Here is a 24965-nt window from a genome sequence, read left to right as displayed (position 1 = left end):
AAACCCACCCAAATTAGCTTCGTTTCAACAGGCGTATAATAATTTGGGTAAATGTGTAAGCTAGATTTATGCCTATTTTTCACATCTTTATGGACACAACAATGATTTCCCTCGTGTGTTAATATTTTTCCTTGTAATAATGTATGATTTGCAAAAATGAAAACTGCTGCTTCTGTTTAGATTAGAGAATCAAAGTGTATGCGTGTTGTTCACACGCTACATAATGGCCAAGCATGCGCCTTAAAATAGCATTTGAATAACGCGCAACGCACCACTGACTTTATACTAGGTTTTTCCTGGTCAGTGGAATAGTTTTCTGAAACTTTTTTTCGCCTCCTCTTTTCGCTGAACCGCCCCCGGGAGCGCAAGTTCATTCCCTAATTTACCGACGTGCGTCTGTGGAGGAAAAAGTCTGCTGTGCGCGGGTGCAAAATAGGAATGATACATGCGTCGGTGAAGTCAATTGCGCTGGGTGCAAGATAGGGCCCCTAATCTCATTATTCTTTTGTTTTTATTCAGAAGCTATTAGCCTTTATTTTGGGATAATTCCCATTCACATCGCTTTGATCCCAATATACATTTATCCACCTATATAGAAAAACAAAACAAAACTTCTCTTATGAACTTACATGAAATTCTCTTTACAAAATATAAACATTTCTCTGGGTTTCTTGTGTACGGAAGTAATGGAACTGACCATGGAAGTGTAATGGAAGTTCATCATCGGAAGAGACAGGGCAGGTAATGAATGCGTAATATGAGTGTCATGTGCAGCGAATGATCTTAACAGCGAGTCATAACAGCGATCGCGGAAGTGAAAACAGGCAGACAGCACTGGAAGCCGCTAATGCTCATCAGATTAGAAAGGATAATTATGTCTATTAAAAAACAATGCAGTAACCATGTGTAAATATATCAATATTTACAGACGTTCTCAGGCCCCCAAAACACTGTCGTCATGTAAATGAACAGCCAAAATGCATAAAAAGTTTTCAGTTTCAGTTGAAAATTGTGTCGTATAAAATAAATGCCCCCAAGTTTCTGTTTAGAGATTTACGTGCTCATTTGTTGCTATAGTTACCGTTTAGTTCACCTGTGTCTTGTTTAGTTGCTTGTTTTTACCTGTGTGTATATATGTGCCCTCTTTTTGTTCTTGGATTTGTCAGTTGTTGTCTACGGTATGCGCTAGCTGTTTCATTTACTTTGACCTTTTGGGTTATCTTCTTCTGCAAATTGGATCCACTTCTTCCTCTTCCTTTGACTGCAACATGACACCCTTACTGTTAGCAAAATGATAAAATAGGATGTTCTCTTAATGTTTGTGTAACCATTAACCAAGAAAAACTTTTTGGACATTCAGAGACAATTCAGAAATAACATTTACATATAACTTAATGGGAATGGTAGCAAAACATTCTTACTTTTCTTAGAAAATAATTTTGTTAGCTTATATCTATCTGTTTCTACATATGGCAAAAAATATTTCCCAGAACACAATTTTGAGATTACTGTTTTGACAAATATTGTATGTGTCTGCTTATTACTTATTTATTGTTTTGTATCTCAGGGTGTCATACCAACTGGGATGATATTTGGTGCTGGTACAGAGCAGAAGTTGGACAGGTAGTCAATGTCTCCTGTTCCGAAGTGTCTCAGCTGTTTGCAACCAATCATGGTAAGCTACTCTTATCCCAGGCAGCCTTTTTATTATTATTTTCATTATGGCTGTTATCAAATATCAATGAGAAACACATTTTTAGATGAACAAAGCTCATTTTTAAGACTGAATGTTTTGGTTGAATAAAATAACGAGGATTATGTGAATTGGAGCTTTTTATCTGTGCATTATTATGAGTTCCTTAAGAAGTCTGACAAATACATAGACAGCTATGTCATTTTATACCACTGACAAAAAGCTTGCACGGTTCATGCCAGATCATACCCTTTGGTTGGTCTCTTGCATGCACTCAAGCACGACAAACAGTCTTTACGGACACACCAACCCAGGGCAATAAAAGTGACCAGGCAAACATACACAGAGAAACATCATGAGTGCTCTTCAAATTCGTAGCTAGAGCTCTGAATATCCGGATATCATAAACTCTGTTAATAGTTGCTTAGGGACACTGAGTGTATTTGTTTTCATGGGTTTAGTAGATCACAGTTATTTCTCAATATGTCTTAGCAACATGTGAGCAAACAAATTGTACTCATGATGGACTTTAAGTGTTGTCTACAGGAAATTGGTACCAATTTTTTACACATTACAATTAAAAACTTTCATTCCATGTTTCATTCGTGGCAATGTTTCATTCCAGAGATCCTAATCAGTAACAAGATGACAGTTTCCCCCCCCATCCTGAACATAAAACTTTACACAATCACCACCATCTAAAGATATTTGATGGTTAATGTAAGTTATGAGAAGAGGGATTTTAGGTTAATAAGATTTCATGGTGGGCAGGGCTACCCAGAGGACAATAAAGTACACTTTTTTTAATCTTATTTTGTCGTATCTGTAATGCCACACATTTATTTATGATCTAATTGAAAATCAGGGTTTCTAGTTTACACTTGTTTTGTTCAGTTTGACAAAAAGCAAATAAAACTCTCAATTGAAAATAAAAATAAAAGAAACAAAGAAACTTCAAGATGTTTTTAAGGTTGTCTTCATAGTAAGTCAACTAAATTAAACATTCAAAAGCAGAACAAAATATATTTAGTAACATTTTGGCTTATGTCTAAAGACAATATATTTATAACAACCACAACTGAACAGTTTTTTTTGTGTGTTTTTGAGGAAGATGAGAAAAGTGGGAGACTTGATAGTGTTCAGTGTTCAGTTATGCTGGGATTTAGAACACAGCTTCAATACACTGGATACATAAAGAATATGTCTTTGATGCGTTCCTTAAGGACTTAGCATTTAGCATTCTAATATGTGCTATTGCTCGCTAACAGTTTATACTACCTTACATTTCAGTTCTGTGCAGGCATTGTGCGGAAGAACATTGCTTTGGTTGTGCTTTGGTTATGCGCGACTTTTCGGAAGAATATGGTTATCCTACTGCTCGTAAAACATTCACTACTGGGCTTAAGAGACAACCAGTTTAGATGTAAAAGAACCTCAATCTGACTAGCTGAAGGCGTTACTGTAGCTGTAGTATAGGCCTATACCCATTAGACATTGTAGCCTACTTCCTTGAAAATAAATTATAGGACAGAGATACAACAACCATAATGAAATGACCCCTTACAATAGCTGATGCTACAATGAACTCTGTTAGAGAGCTACATATGGCAATTTATCTGTTCAATAAAATACCTTACTCACATGCAAAGTTAAAAAAACGCCATCTCTGTGTTGCATTTACATTTCAAATCTCTCAGTTCTCGTCATCTCAGAAAAGCCAAGCCAATGTTGATTTTTATTTTATTACGAGATCTGTCACATTCTCTTTTTGCAAGCAGACTCTCCTCTGTTCTGCATTTTTCAAAGTAGCTGGGACGACTTTTCTCTATTTACGGATATACTAAGGCCCTGTCCACACGGAGACGCGTTTAGCTGTATACGGACAAATTTTGTGTCGTATTGGCGTTTCGTCCAGACGGATCCGGCGTTTTGAGAGACTGAAACCGCTATTTTTTGAAACCGGGTCCCAAGGTGGATAAATCTGAAAACGACACGCTTGCGTTTTCGTGTGTACAGCCGATCCGTATATTTTGTGAAACGATGATGTCATCACCCCACGTGTCGACTAGTCAGACACTGCTAGTCACGTAACAGCAACAACACCTGCCGACTACATGCTTGTATAATAATATAATATAATGCTGCAGAAGCTACTGAGCCTCTTTTATTACTTTAGGCTATTTATTATTTACTTAAATGTATTTTTATTGTATTTCTTTATATTTTTCTTATGCTATGGTGCTGGTCTGTTGTCTGATTAAGACATTTTGTATGTTGTAGGGATGGGCATTTCGAACTAAAATAATATTCGACGATCACTGGGAATTATTTGATTATTATTAGGCTGTTCAAAAAACGCACATGCTCGCCGGCACAACGGCGCTCGCTCAAATTCCACTCCGACATTACATTTCTCAGTAAACCTGTTGTAGCCATTAAAGAAAATGTATTTAGTTTCATATTTATGTTTAAATAATATGTTATTTTTTTATTTCATCTATGTTGATTTATGAAAGTGAACAGCATGAGTACCTAATCATAAGATGCGCAATATAGCGGGAGACATCATTTTGGTTTTTATACAAAGCTGGTTTGTATAAAGCCTTTATTTAAAGTGAATTTCGTTTTGTATAAATTGTATCTTAATTTTAATCAATGTTTCATCAACCAATTGCCTGGATTTAATAAATAAGAAGCAAATATAGCTGACAATATAATCATAACATGGACGCGCCGGCGCAATATAACTTGCATTGCTCGTGAACTGGAACTCGTCTCATAAATGAACCGAAACTCAGAAATATAAAGAATGCTTGAAATGTCTACTTTTAAACTATTAAAATGTCTCCTTGCTATAGGCTATTTGACTCATTCATTACTTTTGCCGGTTCTTTGTGGCAAGCTTTATGAGTCCGACAACTAATTGAATATCGTGATTCGTGACTCATCCCTATTTTGTACCAGGCCATTTATGGTTGTTATTATTGTTTAATAAAGTTCTTGGTAAAAAAGAAAAGAAGAAGCTACTGTGCCTAATATTATTGTATAGCCTACAGCGCGCAAGGTTTATGCGCATGCTCAAAGTCTTCTTCTCCGTTTTTATTGTATCTATATGGCAGAATTACAGCGCCACACACTGGTCTGGGATGTATACTACATCGTTTTGAGTCGGTTTCAGTGGTTTCGTGTGTACGCAGATATTTCTTGAGACGACGCCGTGTTTACGGAATTCTTTTTTAGAACGAGGCAAAAAAAACATCGGATAGGGAAAGCTCTGGCTTCGTGTGGATGTGGCCTGAGACACACACGGGCGAGTGATGCATGTACGCAATTTCCTGTAAAAACCTTTCTGACAGGTCTAAAATATAAAGACTTATAATAGGGTATGATAGCGAATCAGGACAAAAACTTTACTAAAAAAACATAGCATAGTCTACCTTTAAAATAAAAAAAATTAAGATTTAAACTAGGGATGCACCAAAATTCCAGCCGCTGAAAATGATCGTCTGAATATGGCATTTTCGTTTTTTTTGGCCGAAAGAGAAAAAAAAGGCCAAAATATGAGCCGAAAATAAATGTCCCCCCACCTCTCAGTGTTTAGGTTTCACTCTTTTTGTTACTTTGCGAGTGGCTCCGCTTCCGTTCAGTCAGCCCAAGCAAACGCTCCACTCATGTAACGTTACCGCTACACTCCCTGAAAAGCAAAGTCTGCACAAATAACTTGCCAACATGAAATTTCTCTGTAATAGACTTGTTTCTGTTTGCAATAGCCACACTGCCACACTTGCCACAGATAAATCTGTTAAATCTGATTATTTTGCATAGAACTAAATGAAGAATAATATATTTGTAATATCTTGAGGTCCGAATAAAACACTGAAGACGGTGGTTGTAATAACTCAGTAACGTTTACTGAAAAACTGACAGAGAACAGCCGCATACATACAAACACAGCTCTGCAGCTCACTTCTGAGCTTCCTGATTACACTGAGTCACATGACCTTAAGAACCAATCACATCACAGCATTTCACAACATGAGAACCCCAAACATGAGAAACCCAGTCTATTACAATATTGATATTTAATATTGTTTTTATATATTTTCTATCCAATTTTGGTGTTACTTTAAATACAATTGACCGTTCGCAAAACCCCGCCCTCTAACGGTTCTCGTCCAATCCTAGCTCAGCAACTGTAACTAAGGAGGAGGACTGGCTCCGTCAAACATTCCGATTTCAGCAAGATAGTAAACTTGCTGTATTTTATGATTGTTTGCAACTATTATTAAAAAATAGGCTACATGTGCACACACCGTTTCACGTTTCACTACGGCACTGCGGCCCCTCATCAGTCAGCAAACAAGAGGTAAAAAAGAGAGAAAAAGCACGGACTTACTAATTACGAAACTTTGATGTGGTTGAACAGGTACACAGTCACAAATTCCTCTGGAACTCAAACATTAAGCTTCAAAACAAAGTTCGCGCAGTTGCACAACTATTTACACAAATATATCCTTCTCAGTCGGCTACGCGTTATGAAGAGAACCGCATCGAGAGTTGATGGTTTCAGCGCGTCCTCTGATTGCGGTGTTGTGACTGAAATAACGCGCGCGGGAGCACATGCGCAAAACAGTTTTGTAAAATGATATATGATCAAATAAAAATGATTGATATATAATTTTACAAAACTGTTTTGTGCATGTGCTCCCGTGCGCTATTCTGTCTATACTTTCTGTCCTGCCCTGGAGGATATGTCTGCTGCATTACTCCAAAACCAATCACTAATGGCGCTTTTCCATTACCAGTACCAGCTCGACTCGACTCAGCTCGTCTCAGCTCAGCTCGGCTCGGCTCGCGTTTCGCTCCGTTTTCCATTGCATAGTACTTCCACAATAGTACCTGGTGGTCGTCATAGCGACGCGACACACACCCGCTACCCACACACACAGGACAATGGAGGAAATCGAGTGTATGCTGTTTTACATAATATTAGTAATGGGTATATCACGCAATCTCTGGCAAAACTATTTAAAAATGCCAGGGTTATTCAGGATACTCCGTCTGGCGCGTGCAATGATGGCGCAGTGAATAGTGACGATTCTCGCTGACCAATCAGCAGTCTCCCGTGTGTCACGTCACGTTTTAGTATCGCCTCAGCTCGCCTCGGCTCGCTTAGAACCTCGCCGGAGGTGATACGAAAAAAAGTACCTGGAAGCAGGTACTGGTACAACTTTTACACAGTGGAAAACCAAACAGAGGCGAGTCGAGTCGAGATGAGGCGAGCCAAGGCGAGCTGGTACTGTGCAGTGGAAAAGCGCCATTAATGTATGGATCTCAACCCAGCCATGGTAATGGTTCTCAATTGTTTGACGGGCGTAGTAACAATAACTAAGGGGCGTGGCTTTTGCGAACGGTCAATTGACCCTTTGCAGGGAGCTTGATTGACAGGTGATCTGACCAATCATACTTCGCCATCCGAAGCGACAGTAACTAAGCGACAGTAACTAAGCGACAGTAACTAAGTGGGGCGGGTCTTTGCAAACGGTCAATTGTGGTTATTTTATTTTATTGGCTTGTATTTTGTACTTTGAGATTCAATAAAATTATTGATTTTAATAAACAACTTTCATTTTAAAAGCGAACTAATCCTTTAATTCAATTATACAAGAAAAAAGTAATTTTCGGTTTCAGTTTTCGGCCAAGTGCATCAAGAATTTTAGGTTTTCGGCCCAGAATTTTGATTTATGTATTGGTTGTTTAAACCGAACCATAAGGGAAAACGAATACATTCGGCTTTAAAAAATGTGTATCTCCCATTTCCTATGGTGCACCGAAAAATAAAGTTACACACATTGGCAAATGAAAAACATTTAAAAATCACGAACCTAGAAAAACTACTCCAGGGCTTTTGAGAAATCAATGTGGAGGCTAAAAACTCAACACACTCATGACACAACGGCTCTCTGCATCATGCTGTTTTTCCATCCCCCCACACACCTCTATGAATACATAAGTACACAATGGACCTGAAGATATCTACATTGCTCTGCTCCTAATCTTGCTGAAAATGTGCCAAGGAAATAATAAAAATATTAAAAATCAAAGAGGGTTAAAGCAGGCATAATAGCAGGGGCTGTTAGCGCTGGTTGTTCAATCTCTTCAGTCCCCCTAGGCCAGTGCCTGACATCTCCACCACAGAAAGCAGCAGCGGTCAGGTCCTCACTACTCTCGTCTTCCCCCACTGTGGCTTCTGGGAGAGAGACTTGCCGCACATGATGAACTCTGTTTTATGGTAATGCTAGAAACAGCGGGTGGAAAGAAATCCCATTGGCAAGCTAGCACTGAACCACCCACTTAGCAGGCCTTCAGAATGGCCGAGATAAGTGTAGGTGAGGAGACAGAAGGTCATAGGTTAGCTGTGATGTCAAGTCTTACAGAGTTAACTGAGGCTTAGTCTAAATGAATTACATCATGCATACAGAACTATGAGCTTATTAGTACGCCATTTTATTCACTTTCTATCTTTTCTATCAATCCTCTTGAAGCTTTTCTTTTTTTTCTTGCAAACATTTTTAAAGGGACAGTTCACCCAAAAGAATATAAAATTCCCCCCTCTTTTACTCACCTTCATGCCATCTGTGGTGTATATGATTTTCTTTCTTAATATAAATAAACAAAGGTTTTATCTGTGAGTCTATATAATGCCATTGAATGGTTTAATGTCAGTTGATGTTTGAAAAACCAAACAGCGATTGTGACAGTAATCCATACAACCCCAGTGGATGAATCAATGTCTTCTGAAGCGTAATGATAGCTGTGTAAGAAAGCGTTCATGAGAGGGATGTTGGAAGTTCTCTTGAGAAGTGGCGGTCCTCGTCCTTTGCGTTTCTTCTTGCACAAACTTTTCAACGCGCTTACATCATGTGTCACAATGTCCTTCTCATGAATGCTTATATGAGAGATAGTTTAGAAGTGTTTATTTCTTCAAAATGAGAGTCTTACAGGGCAGTTGGTCCATGTCATATTGTCATATCCTTAATTTAGGATCTTTGAAAGCATAGTTCACAAAATAGCCTAAATAAATGCAAATTTTTATAAATATATATATATATATATATATATACACGGGTTTCTGTGCAACGTCATCACACAGATGCGCGCGCATCTAAGAGGCAGAAAGCAACAGTCTTTACGGCTATATCCAGCAGAAGCAGAGATGAGGCGGAGCTGTTGTGCTGTAAACTAGCCTAAATGCATAGGGTATGTCAGGTTTTTATGATTCGCAAACTTAGTTGGACAATTTCATTCTAGTCAAGTAACTAACGTTTTACATAATGTTATATTAATATGCAAATGAAACACAAGCAAACAGATCCAACTCTGAAATTGCAGTTTATTATTGAGTCAACAAGAATTTACAAACAATGCGAAATCTACGTTAATTACAATGTTCTTTTACAGAACTCGGCATAACATATAGCGGTCTTGCCTCTTGGATGCGCGCGCATCCGGTATTGTTTGTATACAAGAAACCTGTGTATATATAGTATATATTGTTGGTCAACACAATATTTTGTAGTAAAATACAGTATAGTCAAAAATATTGTACCTGTATGGATTAATTAAACTTTACATTTAGAATGCTTAGCAAAACAATCAATTAAATGACTTGCAAGCAAGTTTAGGTCAAATGTTTTCTGAAAAATGTGTTTCGATTATTCCTGCTCTCTTCTACTATGTAAAATAACAATGTTTCTTTCTTTTTTTCAAATGTACCATCAGTCCAAATTTGATCTGCATTGTTTGATTTAACCTTTTGGGCAACAGCAAATCAATATCGCATGCAATGCATTTGTTTGACATTCTTCCATTGTACCTTGGCATGATACATAGAGATGATTAAATTATAACAGAATATTCATTGTTGGGTTATTTAAAGGTGCACTCAGTAATTGCTCACTCATTAAAAAGTCTTATTTTCAAAGAAATAAATTGCCATTTTGAAAAAATATGTTGAAAATCCTTAATGCTCACAAGTTATTAATCACCTCGTGTTTTCTGATGAGTTGAGATTGCATGACCAGCATAATACTTTATTTATTTCACTTCTCTCAGTAACCTCTCTGTAATTGGACACTGTGCTCACTGAATAAATGAATCATGGATGACTGGCATTTCTACAACTTAAACAATGACATAACCTCGTTGTTCACACGGACTCAATGGAATCAGATTTATATGGTTGACCAGGTTTTTACAGTATGCGTCTCCTGGTGGCAGGTTGCCTCACTACTAAGTTCTGTTTTAATACTGGGAACACTGGTTGATAATCCAATCAAAAGTCCCAAAGAACTCCTCATGCTAGTTTATTTTGCAATCAGAGAGAGAACATCTGATTCTCAGTAATGCTCAATGCTCAAATGGACCATTTTGCTCAAATTGACCATCTTCTACCGAAAACTTTATATAACAGAAGAGAGCATTTGTCTTTGGAGCACATGATTAACTCCCTCAGCAAACAGTGTATTAGGGTTTGAGTGTGCTTTAGAACCCAGAAGCTGTAATGTGCAATCACAAGTTTCTCAAGAGAAAGAGGTCTTTGATTAATCGCTTGCATTGAACCATTGAACCATATTCGTTTTTTTTAGCAAATAAATTCTAGTGCTCCCCAACCAATTCGGGTTTAAGTGCTTTGGTCAAAGAGAATGCTGTTTTTCAGAGATGATATTCAGTCAGACAGTCTTGTTTTACTGTGACCTATATAACATACAGTAAAACCCATGTATAAACCTGACTGGTTTGATATATCTATCTGAGCTCTCAATCCACACATCTACATATCATGAAATAAAACAAAAGGTATAGGCAGACTAATAAAAACATAATCCCTTTATATTGTCAAATGCTACAGAGAGGAAGGACATGTGGATTACTGTAGCAGAGACAGTGTCATCCTGGTATTTAAGGTTATTTGAGTTGAGTTTATACAGTAGCTTCATAGAACATTTCATAATGAGGAAAAAATGTAGGACAAATTACACATCTGTTTTATTTTTGCGAATAATTTCACAGAAAAGTACTAGGTGTATCTGTCTAACAGGCAATGTAATGAGCAGCTGTTGGTATTTGGAGTTTTATCAGTTTCTTTTTGCCAAATGATGTATCAAGATGTTGCCTTTACAATTTTGCAAACTGATAATTATGTTTAACATTATTTTAATGCAGGTTTCATACTTAGGAATTGCACCAAGAATGGCTGGACGAAAATCTACCCATCCTATGAGAATGCTTGTGAGATTGTGGAGGACGTGGAATCGGAAACTGAGGTGAAAACTACTATCAATTTCTGAGTGAATTTTTTTTCAGTGAATGTGTTAAAAGAATCTTCACCATAACCATTCTGTATTTGTACTTGTCTCTGTCTTTCTTTCTTTTTTTTTGTAGAAATAAAACAAAAATTCTATGATCTTTTTCCAAAGCGTTCAAAATTAGATGGAGCCTCATGGGCTTAGCTTTGCTTAAGGTCTCCATCAAATATAGTTATATACAGTATGTAGTTATTTTTACCCTAATTTCAGTTTGTGTTCACTGGCACAGAAGCAAGCAGGGGCGTTGTTACGTTTCCAAGATTCTGACCTGGATTTTTCGCCTCGTATTTGCATAATGTTGAGAGTTTGAGAGTAGCTAAAACATTAGCTAAAGGGACTTTGTACTGTCACGGTTTCCTCTGCTCTGCTGTCAGACCCACATTCTGTTACTCGAGCATTTATGCAGATGTCATAGAGAATGAATTGAAAACGCCTGCTCACCTCGTGCCACACATGTTGAGCTCTTTACCACTTTTTCGAAAACATCTCTCACTTTTCTTACTCTCTGGGATAAGAACTTGAAAGATCACTTTGGTTTTGTTAATAGTTGATGGGAGCGAATAAAAAATAATTTACTCGCCTCAAAGCATAAATACAGGGGGGAGAACAAGTATTAGATATACTGCCGATTTTGTAGGTTTTCCTATTTACAAAGCATGTAGAGGTCTGTAATTTTTATCATAGGTACACTTCAACTGTGAGAGACGGAATCTCACAATTCAAAAATCCGGAAAATCACATTGTATGATTTTTAAATAACTAATAAGAATTTTATTGCATGACATAAGTACTGTATTTGATCACCTACCAACCAGGAAGAATTCCGGCTCTCACAGACCTGTAAGTTTTTCTTTAAGAAGCTCTCCTGTTCTCCACTCATTACCTGTATTAACTGCACCTGTTTGAACTCGTTACCTGTATAAAAGACACCTGTCCACACACTCAATCAAACAGACTCCAACCTCTCCACAATGGCCAAGACCAGAAAGCTGTGTAAGGACATCAGGGATAAAATTGTAGGCCTGCACAAGGCTGGTATGGGCTACAGGACAGGCAAGCAGCTTGGTGAGAAGGCAACAACTGTTGGTGCAATTATTAGAAAATGGAAGAAGTTCAAGATGACGGTCAATATCTCTCGGTCTGGGGCACCATGCAAGATCTCACCTTGTGGGGCATCAATGATCATGAGGAAGGTGAGGGATCAGCCCAGAACTACACGGCAGGACCTGGTCAATGACCTGAAGAGAGCTGGTACCACAGTCTCAAAGAAAACCATTAGTAACACATTACGCCGTCATGGATTAAAATCCTGCAGCGCACGCAAGGTCCCCCTGCTCAAGCCAGCGCATGTCCAGGCCCGTCTGAAGTTTGCCAATGACCATCTGGATGATCCAGAGGATGAATTGGGAGAAGGTCATGTGGTCTGATGAGACAAAAATAGAGCTTTTTGGTCTAAACTTCACTCGCCGTGTTTGGAGGAAGAAGAAGGATGAGTACAACCCCAAGAACACCATCCCAACAGTGAAGCATGGAGGTGGAAACATCATTGTTTGGGGATGCTTTTCTGCAAAGGGGACAGGACGACTGCACCATATTGAGGGGAGGATGGATGGGGCCATGTATTGCGAGATCTTGGCCAACAACCTCCTTCCCTCAGTAAGAGCATTGAAGATGGGTCGTGGCTGGGTCTTCTAGCATGACAACGACCCGAAACACACAGCCAGGGCAACTAAGAAGTGGCTCCGTAAGAAGCATCTCAAGGTCCTGGAGTGGCCTAGCCAGTCTCCAGACCTGAACCCAATAGAAAATCTTTGGAGGGAGCTGGAAGTCCGTATTGCCCAGCGACAGCCCCGAAACCTGAAGGATCTGGAGAAGGTCTGTATGGAGGAGTGGGCCAAAATCCCTGCAGCAGTGTGTGCAAACCTGGTCAAGAAATACAGGAAACGTATGATCTCTGTAATTGCAAACAAAGGTTTCTGTATAAAATATTAAGTTATGCCTTTCTGATGTATCAAATACTTAAGTCATGCAATAAAATGCTAATTATTTTTTTTAAATGTGATTTTCTGGATTTTAGAATCCGTCTCTCACAGTTGAAGTGTACCTATGATAAAAATTGCAGACCTCTACATGCTTTGTAGTGGGAAAACCTGCAAAATCGTCAGTGTATCAAATACTTGTTCTTCCCACTGTATCTTCTCTTCTGCCTGATCATTTCTTTATATTATCTTTTTTTTTTCTCCAGAAGACCACAGTGAAATTGTAATGAGAATAGAGACAATACTTTGAATAAAATAGATGAGAGTGTTCCTGTTGTGAACAAACCAATTAACAGTAGTTGAATCAGCCAGACAAGAACATAATCTCTCTCTCTCTCTCTCTCTCTCTCTCTCTCTCTCTCTCTCTCTCTCTCTCTCTCTCTCTCTCTCTCTCTCTCTCTCTCTCTCTCTCTCTCTCTCTCTCTCTCTCTCACATGAGTGCTACATTTCTATAATGACTCATAATGACTTTTAGCTGTGTCTGCATCAGGGGAAGTAGCAATGTGGTTATAGATACACATGAAGTATAGTTAGTTGCATGCTGTAATCCCAGAACAAGCTGACCTGCTTTATGTTGGCTTTGTCTCAAGACAAAAAAAATCCAGGATGCAGAGCTAGGAATGTTTGCATACCATCCTGTTAAGATGCCTTTATCTATTTTTTAATTTTGAAGACAGCATTGTTAGCATTCCCACAGCTGACAAAATTATGTTCTAAGACCATGTAGCTGTATTACAGTATTTATTAATGCTCTTAACATTAAAAACATTATAGGAATGTTACTATTGAATGTTCTGAAACAAGTAGTAACATTTCAAAAACTTTAGATGAGCATCAAACTAAAACGTTTTTCTTTTCTTTTTTAAGAAATATATTTATTTATTTTGCTAACGTTTTGAAAACATTAGGCTATAAAAAACCAGATAACTCTGAACGAAGGCTCTATTAATGTTACTGGAAGAATGTTTGCTCATAACTTTGAGAGAACCTTTCCAGAACGTTAGCCAAAGTTCTGGGAATGTTCTTTGTTAGCTGGGACTATCCCTACGATATCCCTCAATCCTCTGTGTGCAGTTCACAGGTTGGTAGCAAAAATAAAAATGGCCTCCAATAGAGCATTACATTTATTCATAAGTTTCCATTTTTCCATGAACATGTTTAAATCATTTAAAATAATAACGAATGTGACTTTTTTCAATATACCTTTTCCAACATGACTTTATATTTGCTCGACAACGGCATTGAGGTTGTGGCATAAATAACAAACGACTGAATGAAGAAATGTTATTATTTTATCATTCATTTTTAATCAATTTTGCTGCACTCTATAATAGGTTGAATATAACATCTATTATTACATCCATTTTTCATACCTTATAGTGAGACTATTTTCTTCTTTTCTCCATCCAGCCTCATACCCTCCATGATTCATGAAATGTTTAGAATGATTCAAATTGAATTGAAATGATTAGAATTCTTAAAATTGAATTATCAAATTGTCACATTTAGTACAGTGGGAGAGTGTATGTAAGAATAGATTTATGAACAATCTACACAGAAATGTGTGTCAAGAATAAGGCACAATAACAACAAAAATGTGAAACAAAAAGGTTGAAGTGCACCAATTGAATTGAAAAGATATATTTCTCTAAAAAACATTTTTATAATTGTCTTTTTATGTTTTATTTTCCCCCTCTATTCCAGACCACATATTACTCCACTTTCAGGCAGGTGTACACTGCGGGCTACGCTACATCTCTGATTTCCCTCATCTCTGCCATCTTTGTGTTTACAGCCTTCAGGTACTGCAAGAAAACTCACTAAGCTCATGTAACCTCACAAAGATCACTAGCAATTTTAATCCGTGAGAGTTTTGTGACAATTTGTTGAATAATCCGCAAATCAATTTTACTCTGCTCAAAACAGGAAGTTCCACTGCACCAGAAACTACATTCACATCAATCTGTTCGCGTCCTTCATCCTGCGAGCCAGTGCGATCTTCATCAAAGATGCAGTTCTCTTTGCCGACGAGACTCAGGACCACTGCTTCATGTCAACAGTGAGACTCGCCAACTGTCACAGGCTCATGCAGAATTGTTTTGTTTGTTTTATAGACGTCATTCAAAATAATGAGCTAATGCATGCTATTCAACATGTCAATGCTCACGTTCCCCATCAGCCTTGCGGTCAGTGAACAATATTAGGTCACACAACACATGATGCTGCAGCATTCATCTGGAACAGTAGAGCACTTTCAAAGCTTTACACCAGTTTCTGTCAGCATAGTGACACTAACTGCACATTTTTGCATCCATTTTTTCGCCCCTGTCAGTATCAGCCAACTCATCTGTGCCTTTAAGGCACACTTTTCAAGATCTGCCTCCGCTAGAACTGAAACACCTTCTTTGAAGTATAAAAAACACATCTTCATAGCTAACACTCTTCTTCCCCCCTCCTCTGCGATGATATTTGTGCTGTTTCTTATTAGCTAATTCTCATCTCTAACATTATGCTGTGCTGAAATGTCTGAGCACTGCAATAATATCATACTTTAATTTGCAGTGCAGAGGTCTTGAAATTTGCTACATGCTGTGGCAAATTTCTATGGTCTTTTATCTTCAGTGGAAAGATATGTATTCTAAGAATATACAGTACATCTTGACGGTACACTTACAATCTCTAATACTGTCTTCCTCTTCAGACATCTTGCAAGGCAGCGGTGGCTTTCTTCCAGTTCAGTATCCTGGCTAACTATTTTTGGCTGCTGGTAGAGGGGATGTATCTACAGACTCTTCTTGCTCTAACCTTTGTCTCACAGAAGAAGTATTTCTGGTGGTACATTCTTATTGGCTGGGGTAAGTGGGTACTATAGCAGACTTGAGAACATATTGTTATATAATATGATTAAATATTACTACACTACTGGTTAAAAGTTTGGAACAATATAAATTTTTTATGTATTTTAAAAAAGTTTTGGGAAAGTAAGATTTTTAACAAAATTATACTTGTATTAATGGTAGTGTGATGCATCTATTAAAAATAATACACGTGAGACAGCATTTCTGTCTTTTAGCCACAACTTTACTCTGTATTTCTGCAATCTACGCAAATGCGCAGATTAATATTGTAAAAATTTTCTTGTGCGCACAACATCAGGTGAAAACACTAATTAACCCATCAGTAATTACTGACTAACTAACTAATGAACACAAAATAAACTGATCTAGAAACAGTCAGTGTAAACCAACTACAAGTCAAGCAAACACAAACACATAAACCGAGACATAATCCTGACATGGATAGTAAGCTTCTTCTTTCAAAAACATAAAAAAATCTTAAGGATTCTAAACTTTTGACTGGTAGTGTATATTATTCTATTCTATTTATTTATCAAGGATTTGTCGTTGCATGATAGTGTGGCCTTGTGTATTATGTTCCATTGGTGACACCTGTAGGCATCAGATGGAAAAAAAAACCTCTAAACAAGATTTTTTAAATATATATTTTCATATACATATATATACAGCCACCACAGTTGCTCATTACTCTCCCATGATAAATTATATATATGTATTTATGTACCTGTGTATATATATATATATATATATATATATATATATATATATATATATATATGTGATTTTGTGATTGAGATTTCCTGGGAAAATACTGGGATTTCCTATATATATATATATATATATATATATATATATAGGAAATCCCAGTATTTTCCCAGGAAATCTCAATCACAAAATGATTGCTCTTACAGAAGATTTCAAACCTATTCTTGATAACGTTTTAGCAGAGTAACAAAAATGTTTTACAATTTGATGACATTTTGTTTATTACATTGTTCTGTCTGTATCCTGTAGGTCTACCAACACTAATACTGACCATCTGGGTTCTAGCAAGGAATTTTTTTGATAACAGAGGGTAAGTCCAGATTGATCTAAGCTCGTATAGACTTCTTCATTTGATTTGTAGTACTATATATCTTTGCGCTGCATGCATTTCTGCGCTTATTGGGAAAGTGCAGATTCTAAGCAGATGTACTCATATAATCATTGCAGGTGCTGGGATGACACAGATGTTGCTTACTTTTGGTGGATTATCAAAGGACCAATCACAGTATCTCTCCTGGTATGATTCACAGAAAAACACAGCTGATTTGATTTTATATATAAAAAGGCCACATCTGGAATACAGTGGAAGCTGTTGGTTGCAATAGCATTTTTCAAAATATATATTATTAATGTATTTTTCATGTGCCATGATTGTGCACTACAATAAAATGTTTATTATATTATATCAAAATGACACATCACACGTTTTCTTTGCCCGAGTCATCATGATTGTTTCTTTTTGGATACAAGTATCTGTTTTAACACACAGTCTGTTGATGTGTACAGTATATGAGCTTTTTCCTTTATCTTTTATACAGAGATGCATTCTTGCTTCTTTTTTTTCTAGATCAATTTCTTAATCTTCATAAATGTGATCCGGATTCTTGTGCAGAAGCTGAAGTCTCGAGGAATGGGTGGCAATGATACCAACCACTTCATGTAGGCCTGAAATGCACACTCAAAGCAAAGATGTGTCAATGTTTGATTCACAGACAATTGTACAATACTTGTGGATCAGCTGCACACATGCTACTGAAATAGTGTGTTATTGTCTTGTTGAAATTCACAAGATGCAAGTATCACAGTAGGCTGTTTTCAGGCTGCTTTTATTTACAGCCATCACGGTTGCTCATTACTCTCTCATGATAAATTCCCCTCCAAAACGTAATTTAATTGTTTGTTATTAATCTGAAATAATGCTGCTCTTTATGTATACTTGTAGGAGACTGGCCAAGTCTACTCTTTTCCTGATTCCTCTGTTTGGCATGCACTACATGGTATTTGCCTTCCTGCCAGAGCACACTGGAGAAAATGCTCGCCACTTTCTTGAGCTTGGCCTGGGCCCGTTTCAGGTGTGTGTACAATCAACCATCTGTGAAATTCACAGAATACTAATGCTAGGGTGACCAGATTTATCATGGTGAAATACAGGACGGCATGGTCAGCAAAAGAAACCCCTGATTTCGGGATTGCACGCTGTCTGAGAGAGAGCTTCTGGTGCGTGTCATTCAGCGCGATACCACAGTTAGTTTTTTTTTCAAAACCTACTCCACATAATAACTTGATAAACTCTTTTTGAAGATCCTCGTAAATTTACACACACACTTCTTTGACATCTTCGCGTCTGACTTGATCTTCTCCGTGTTCTAAAATCCCGCCTTCACTAACTACAGGTTAATCGATAACGAATTGTGATTGGATGGATGGTAATTTTGTTCTCCAAAATATACTATGACGAGATTGGCTCCAATCACATTCTATTCATTCAAGGCTATTCTCGCGTGACAGAAAACTACTACTCGCTTTTATGATCACCTAGCAAAGACTAGGAATTAAGGAAAGAAATACAGTATAAGAAAAACATGATTTTTTTCATAATAAGTCAGGACAGGACTGAAATACAGGATTGTACCAAAGAAAAAAGGACTTCTGGCCACCCTAACTAATGCTCATCAATTGTGGAATTGTCTGATGTGATGTACAATATGATGTGGTTATATTTATATACGTTATTTGTATATTAAAGTGCACCTAGAATGCTATTTTTAAAGGTTCCCAATAGGTTTACATCCACCCAAGGTCTAAAAACACTTACATTTTCTCACAGTGCCTGAAACGGTTCACTAAAGCAGACGTTTCCAACCCCGATCCTAAAGCCTAATCTGCTCTGATTGGTCAGATGGCCCACTCTGTTGTGATTGGTCTACTGCTGCTGTGTGTTGGAAACTAAATGGCCATTACCATATCTTCATTTCAGCTCTGGAGGCTTCCTCCGCACTTGTAGACGCAGTGATAAAGAACACTAATGATGGCGATGGTTTTACTGTATCAATTTCGAGCCTCAATCCTCATTCTATGGAAGTGCGCGCAAAGTGGATTTGCTTTGGCAGCACAGAAAACAGTGTCTTCTTAACATGTCGACAACACGAACCAAACACTTCTAGGCCTCAGCTACAACTACAGTGTTTGACGGCGGGTCAAAGTAGACGTTTTTCGCTTACAGCCAGTGAAGACAATAGACGAGCATTACACAAAGGTGTTAAAGACCTATGTAGATTTGAACTGAAAGTAAGGCTGGAATTACTGATGACCTGTTTCAGGCAGTTCAGAATCGCTTCTTTCTTTTGGGAGACAATAACTCATGATATAATCAATAACTCACGATAACATTTATCATGCACTTTTGTTCTTTGAAATTTTGCTGACTTTTTGACCACATGCAAGGTAATATCCGAAAAAGCATAATAGGGTCACTTTAACATAATATTATATCATAAATTATATGGTAAAAAATAATAAATATGGGGAATAAATATTTGTAAAAAAAAATATTGAGCTGTTCTGTGATTTGTTAATGCACCCTTACTGACTGTAATTGTGTTTCTGTACATCTCAGGGTTTTGTTGTGGCTCTGTTATACTGTTTTCTCAATGGAGAGGTAAGCCACAAGTTTTTCCTAATTGTAAATGTGTGTAAAACAGGAAACACATGCTGCTTTCAAAAATGCACATTAATATTTTTGCATTTCAGGTACAAGCAGAACTAAAGAAGAGAATGTGGAAGTGGCAGACACAAAATTATTTGAGATACAGTAAGAGAAGACGGACCCTTTTTACTGAGAGCAGCACAATCACACAAATCTCAGTTTTAGAGAAATCCAGCCCTAAGGAGCTGCCCTTAACGGAGTCCCACAACAGTGTGTCGACTGACTGAAAACCAATTCATCTCATTCCCTTTTTCTCTTTCATTAAAACCTCTTAACCAGGGTTCTTCTGCCCTGGTCTTTGAAGTTTTCAAACCTGAACAAACTCACCTGCCTGTAATTTTCCATTAGTCCTGAATATCTTTATTAGCATGTTCAGGTGTGTTTGATTAGGGTTGGAGATAAAGGACAGGAGGGCCAGATTTGAAGAATCCTGCACTATGCCATAAGAGACATGGCACAAATAATTGAAAACGTTCAAATTCATGCAAATTCAAGCATTGTGTTAAGGATATAAATGGTTGCTAAAACAATCCAAAGATATACTTCTGTTTTCTACACATCATCACTGAAACGAGTCAACTCTTTACTGATAAAATTACTATTTATTCATAACCCAAAAGCCCAAATTATATTGGTCAGGTTTTTTTTTTTTTTTTTAAATAGTCAGGTTGGCACTGACTATCAGAACAAATTCCAATACAGGACAGTTCACCAAAAAAAAAACTGTCATTTACTCATTTTGTCATTCCCATCAACTTTTATATGGAAAAGAGCAGCTTAAATGATGATTGTAACTTTGTTAAACGTGTTGCTCTGTAATTTGTATTTATCACTCCGTCGTTTGTCACTGGTCTGCCTTGAAAGTTGAGAGTGCATAATGTATGTTGAATACAGCTAATTGCCTTACAGTAAACAGACCTCATTTTGGATCCTTAACAAAATATAGCTATCAATTTTAAAAAAAGACAGAAAGAAAGAAAGAAGGTATTTTTATATTCATAAAGGCGTTCTTATTCGTAATCTTTCATTTTGTAAATTGCGTTTCAAGGCACTATATTGCACAGTGCGCTGGCCCTGTATGTGTAAAGAATTATAACATTTCTACAGGGCTTACAAAGTATTTTTCTTAAATAGTATTTTCAAAATATTTTATTCATTGTAAATCAAATTGATTTGCTTTAATTAAATCATTAGGAGTCATTGAAAATAAAAAAATACACTAATCAGTCTCTGTACAAAGAGACCTTACAAAGTAGATACAAATTGTAAAGATGATTAATAGTCATAAATAATATGAGTAGTTATGAGTATTATAATGAATAATACTGTTTTGAAAATGGCATATTTAAGAATCCTTTGCAGTGCACACATCTGGAGCACTAGACTGTAAAGTTTCTTGTTTAGTAGAAATGTTATCTGGTTTCAACAGGTTTTGTAGTTGCTAAATGTAATTGTAAATATCCTTGCTGTATGTACAGTAGTAGATTTTATGTGATGTGTACTGTGTTTACTGACATTTGTGCTCAGTTATTTGGTGGTTTGATTATAAACAGTTTTATTAATATTAGTGTTAATTTTCATTAACAATACACACACACACACGTGTATATATTATTATTATTATTTATTTTTTTAAATGTTCATTTTCAGTCTTTTGTGAGCCTGGATACTTGTCATAATTGAACATACTGTATGTCCGATAGGCTGTATAAAGTTTGAATATATAGTTATGTCAGTGCCATAGACATGTGCAATAGTGTTAACTTTTGTTTTTCTATCACAGCATTTATTGTTGCTCAAACATGATTTCAGACAAGAACACATGACAGGGATCATGAATTCAAAACCATCCAATTACAAAAAAGACTGAATCAGAAATAAGCCTGTCACTTTCTGACATTATGGTTATAGCATATGCTATGCTAAAATGTATTTATTCTCTGATTGTTTTTTAATATTGTGTTGTATATTGTCTTTTTCTGGTTGTCAAAATGTTACAGATTCCCATTCACACTTCTGTTGTCTTAAATGTAAGTTGTTGCTACATTCATTAACCTGCCTTAACATATTCGGTTATCAGATGTGTATTAGTTTTGTTAAATGTGTGGAGTAAATATCTTTATTTTGTGCTTTGTGACATTGTCTTGTTATATAATAGACTCCAATTACCATAGTGAGTGGTCATGGAACTTTGATTTGAAAATAGTTTGTATTTTCTAGGCCCCAAAACGTCTTTGTAAATGAATGGCCAAAATGCATATAAAAAGTTTTCCGTTTTAGTTGAAAACATTATCGTGTAAACGCCTCCTTAAATTGCAACATTTTTGCAGCATTTCTATTATAATTGATCAAAGCAGGTGCACTGTCTTTTTCCACAATGGTGACATTGTATAAAACAATTCTGAATCATCTTAAAGACACATTAATACATTTTAACATCTACATTTACTGCCTTCAACATATTTACTGGTGTCTTTATGGATCGGGATTATTAATTGCCACCGGAACTTTACTTGTCAAAAACATTTAATGATGTTTCAAAATCAATAGTCTATAATATACAAAAAATGTACCAAACATACATCCAATAACATACATCCAATATGACATAAAATATGCACAATGAAAAACAAAAACTCTCCACGAAAGCAAGTTTAGCTGCATTTAACATAATCTAGAACATTCAAATGAATCTACTGTCATTACAAGTCTCCCAAAACACTTTAATATTAGTATTCTAAATACTGTATTCTTCTTTTCTGTGATATGCTTGAGTTTAAAGTATAAACACTCAAAAGTATCCACAGATTGTGTGAAGTGACTATACCCTCCACTAAAAATCAAATATCTTAAAACAACATTTTATTTATTACATCTAAATCCATAGCTTATTCTACGCACAGTATTAGTTATCATACATTTTCACAGAATTTAAATTTACAAGAAAGAAAAAAAGTCAATAATTTCTGCGTAAAACCCCACACACTTGTATTTCTATACCCGTGTAACGCTGACAGTTTACTTAATTTCCCATCAGCCCGTTTTTAATGTATATTCTGGTCATCAGGAGTGGGAATTGCAGGCACATATACTGAAAGGTCAATATATTCTGTTGAATGTTGTAAAGAGGTAAAAAGTGTGCTGATTTTCTAGTTCTGGGTAAGTTTAGAATCTGTGCCAGCACTGCAATCCCACTACTTTGAACGAGAGGTATTAGAGAGCTCGAGACATAACTTTAGAGTAAAGTATGACATTTAAAATGGTCTTAATTTATTATACAAAAAATCACTGTAATAATTAACAGGATATATTAAAACTAGTCATGATGTGTTTTCAAGAAAGTGCACATGCTTGTTGGCCCTATAAGACTCACTTATTTTTTGTCATTATGGTATTTTTTCTTGAAACAACAATATTGCTGTACATCATAAGAAACCCACTTTCTTTGTATGCTTTAGCAGCCACTAGATCACAGGAAATGCATGCATCGTTTAAGAGGAATAGGCAGCGATGCTGAGAACTACACATTTAAACAACATGATCAGCTCTTTACTTAGTAACAATTCAACTGGAAAAAAGTCGAAATGCCAAATTCTCAATTTTTAAATAAAACTTCTGCATACATTCTGTGAAATGACAGGTACATGCTATTTAGTTGTTGTTATTTTTTACATTTACACTAAAAAGTATTGCAAATCATTTCTCTGCTTTAAAGTGTCCACAATACAGTATTGCTGTCTGAAGCTTGTTTACTCAATGTGACACAGAACAGAGTGTAATGCTAACACACACTGATCATGTCACTGAATAGGCCTACACTATGTAACTTTTTAGTAAATAGCCTACATAAATTCCTTCTTCGAAAACGTGTTTCGTCTGACAATGATTCACTATGGTAATATTATAAGTGCTTATATTTTATCATCGCCGACAGTCTGTCGGGATGGATCTCGCGTGAAATTGCGTTGTATCGCTCGCTCGTGCGGGCCTCGTCATAATCCGTAAATTGAGAAAAGTTGCTCCAGCTCATTTGATGCATTTACGGTGAGAGAGTGGCATAGGTTAGTTGCCACAGCGAGTCTAGACATGTTGATATGGAGCATGCTAACCTTGAAACCTCCGAGAATAACCCAACGCTGAACAGAGGAGTCTGTTGGCTAAACGAGACAGAGCTCTAAAAAAAACAAGAATCAACACTATGGCTTGGCTGTTCAGAGATGGAACAAAACTGGGGGATTAGAAAGTTTGTAAAACTGACTCGGATAAGGTATTTATCAACAGGTAAGATATTTTATAGAACATTCATTGTAATTTGTAAAGCATTAGGCGTTATGACGGGACATATTCATCCGCACAGTCACGCAGAGCCGGAGCACAACCAAAACAATGTTCTTCCGCAAAATGCATGCAGTTTTGTTAAGTTACATAGTGTACATTTAATCGTTATACAGCGTTTTAAAGTGAATGCAAAGAATGTTCATAATTAAGAATTATTAGTAAACCGTTTATTATTGGCTACTCTCAATTCTTTGTCAAAAGCTAAATTAAATTGGAATCATTCCATCTTGGAAAAAGTTGGATACATGATCTCAATAACTGATCCTAGAACTAAATTATGCCAGTTTAAATTTCAACCAATCACATTAAAAAATAATAATAATTGAACACTGAAATTTCCACTTAAATTCAAATTCTCAATTATTATAATCTATAATACAGTGTAATGTTATATATAAATAAATATTCATCATATAAAATATTACATTATTTTTGACCTTGTGTGCATTTTTGTTATGCAGTTATCATTTGAAAAACAAGGCATTTGTTTTGTGATAGATCGGTTTAAACGTTAATATAAATGCTTCACAAAGGGAGAATATATAAATGTAAACCGTTTCTTAAATTGGGAAGAAAAACTGTAAAGTATCATGAATGATCATGTAGCTTATGCAAGATGTTTGTTGCTTTCCCATTCCCTAAATCAGCTTTTCTCAGTTTTTGGAATTGTTTTTTCATATCAAATTACTTTTATTTTTTAGCATTACAAAAAGAAAATTGATGGCCCATAGATAGTTATGCCAAAGGGGAAAAACTATATCTTAAAATCTCAAAAGGCCTCTTGGTTTGCAGAAGCATAATAAAAAGACTTTCACAAAATGTGATGCAGTTATGTGTTGTTGTTGCAAAACCAAACAATTGTCTCTTTTGTGCAAAAAAAGGCACTTTGAAAAAGAAAAATCTTCATAAGCAGTGACA

General features: G+C 36.4%; 1 protein-coding gene across 1 annotated transcript in view; it reads left to right on the top strand.

Annotated features, from left to right (window-relative positions):
* The window catches only part of ghrhrb (growth hormone releasing hormone receptor b), a 39312-nt gene extending 17404 nt beyond the window's left edge, over positions 1-21908 (top strand). The window contains exons 3-13 of the mRNA XM_079627990.1: positions 1568-1675; positions 10919-11019; positions 14805-14902; positions 15027-15159; positions 15802-15955; positions 16973-17033; positions 17171-17240; positions 17571-17662; positions 17946-18075; positions 19620-19661; positions 19754-21908. Of these exons, the coding sequence (XP_079484116.1) occupies positions 1568-1675; positions 10919-11019; positions 14805-14902; positions 15027-15159; positions 15802-15955; positions 16973-17033; positions 17171-17240; positions 17571-17662; positions 17946-18075; positions 19620-19661; positions 19754-19936 (1172 nt within the window). The 3' untranslated portion in view covers positions 19937-21908. The remainder of the gene's footprint in view (positions 1-1567; positions 1676-10918; positions 11020-14804; positions 14903-15026; positions 15160-15801; positions 15956-16972; positions 17034-17170; positions 17241-17570; positions 17663-17945; positions 18076-19619; positions 19662-19753) is intronic.
* Positions 21909-24965: the final 3057 nt, after the last annotated feature.

The sequence above is a fragment of the Phoxinus phoxinus genome, assembly GCF_949152265.1.
Source record: "Phoxinus phoxinus genome assembly, chromosome: 11".
Lineage (NCBI taxonomy): Eukaryota > Metazoa > Chordata > Actinopteri > Cypriniformes > Leuciscidae > Phoxinus > Phoxinus phoxinus.
This window is presented reverse-complemented; position numbering and strand designations above follow the sequence as displayed.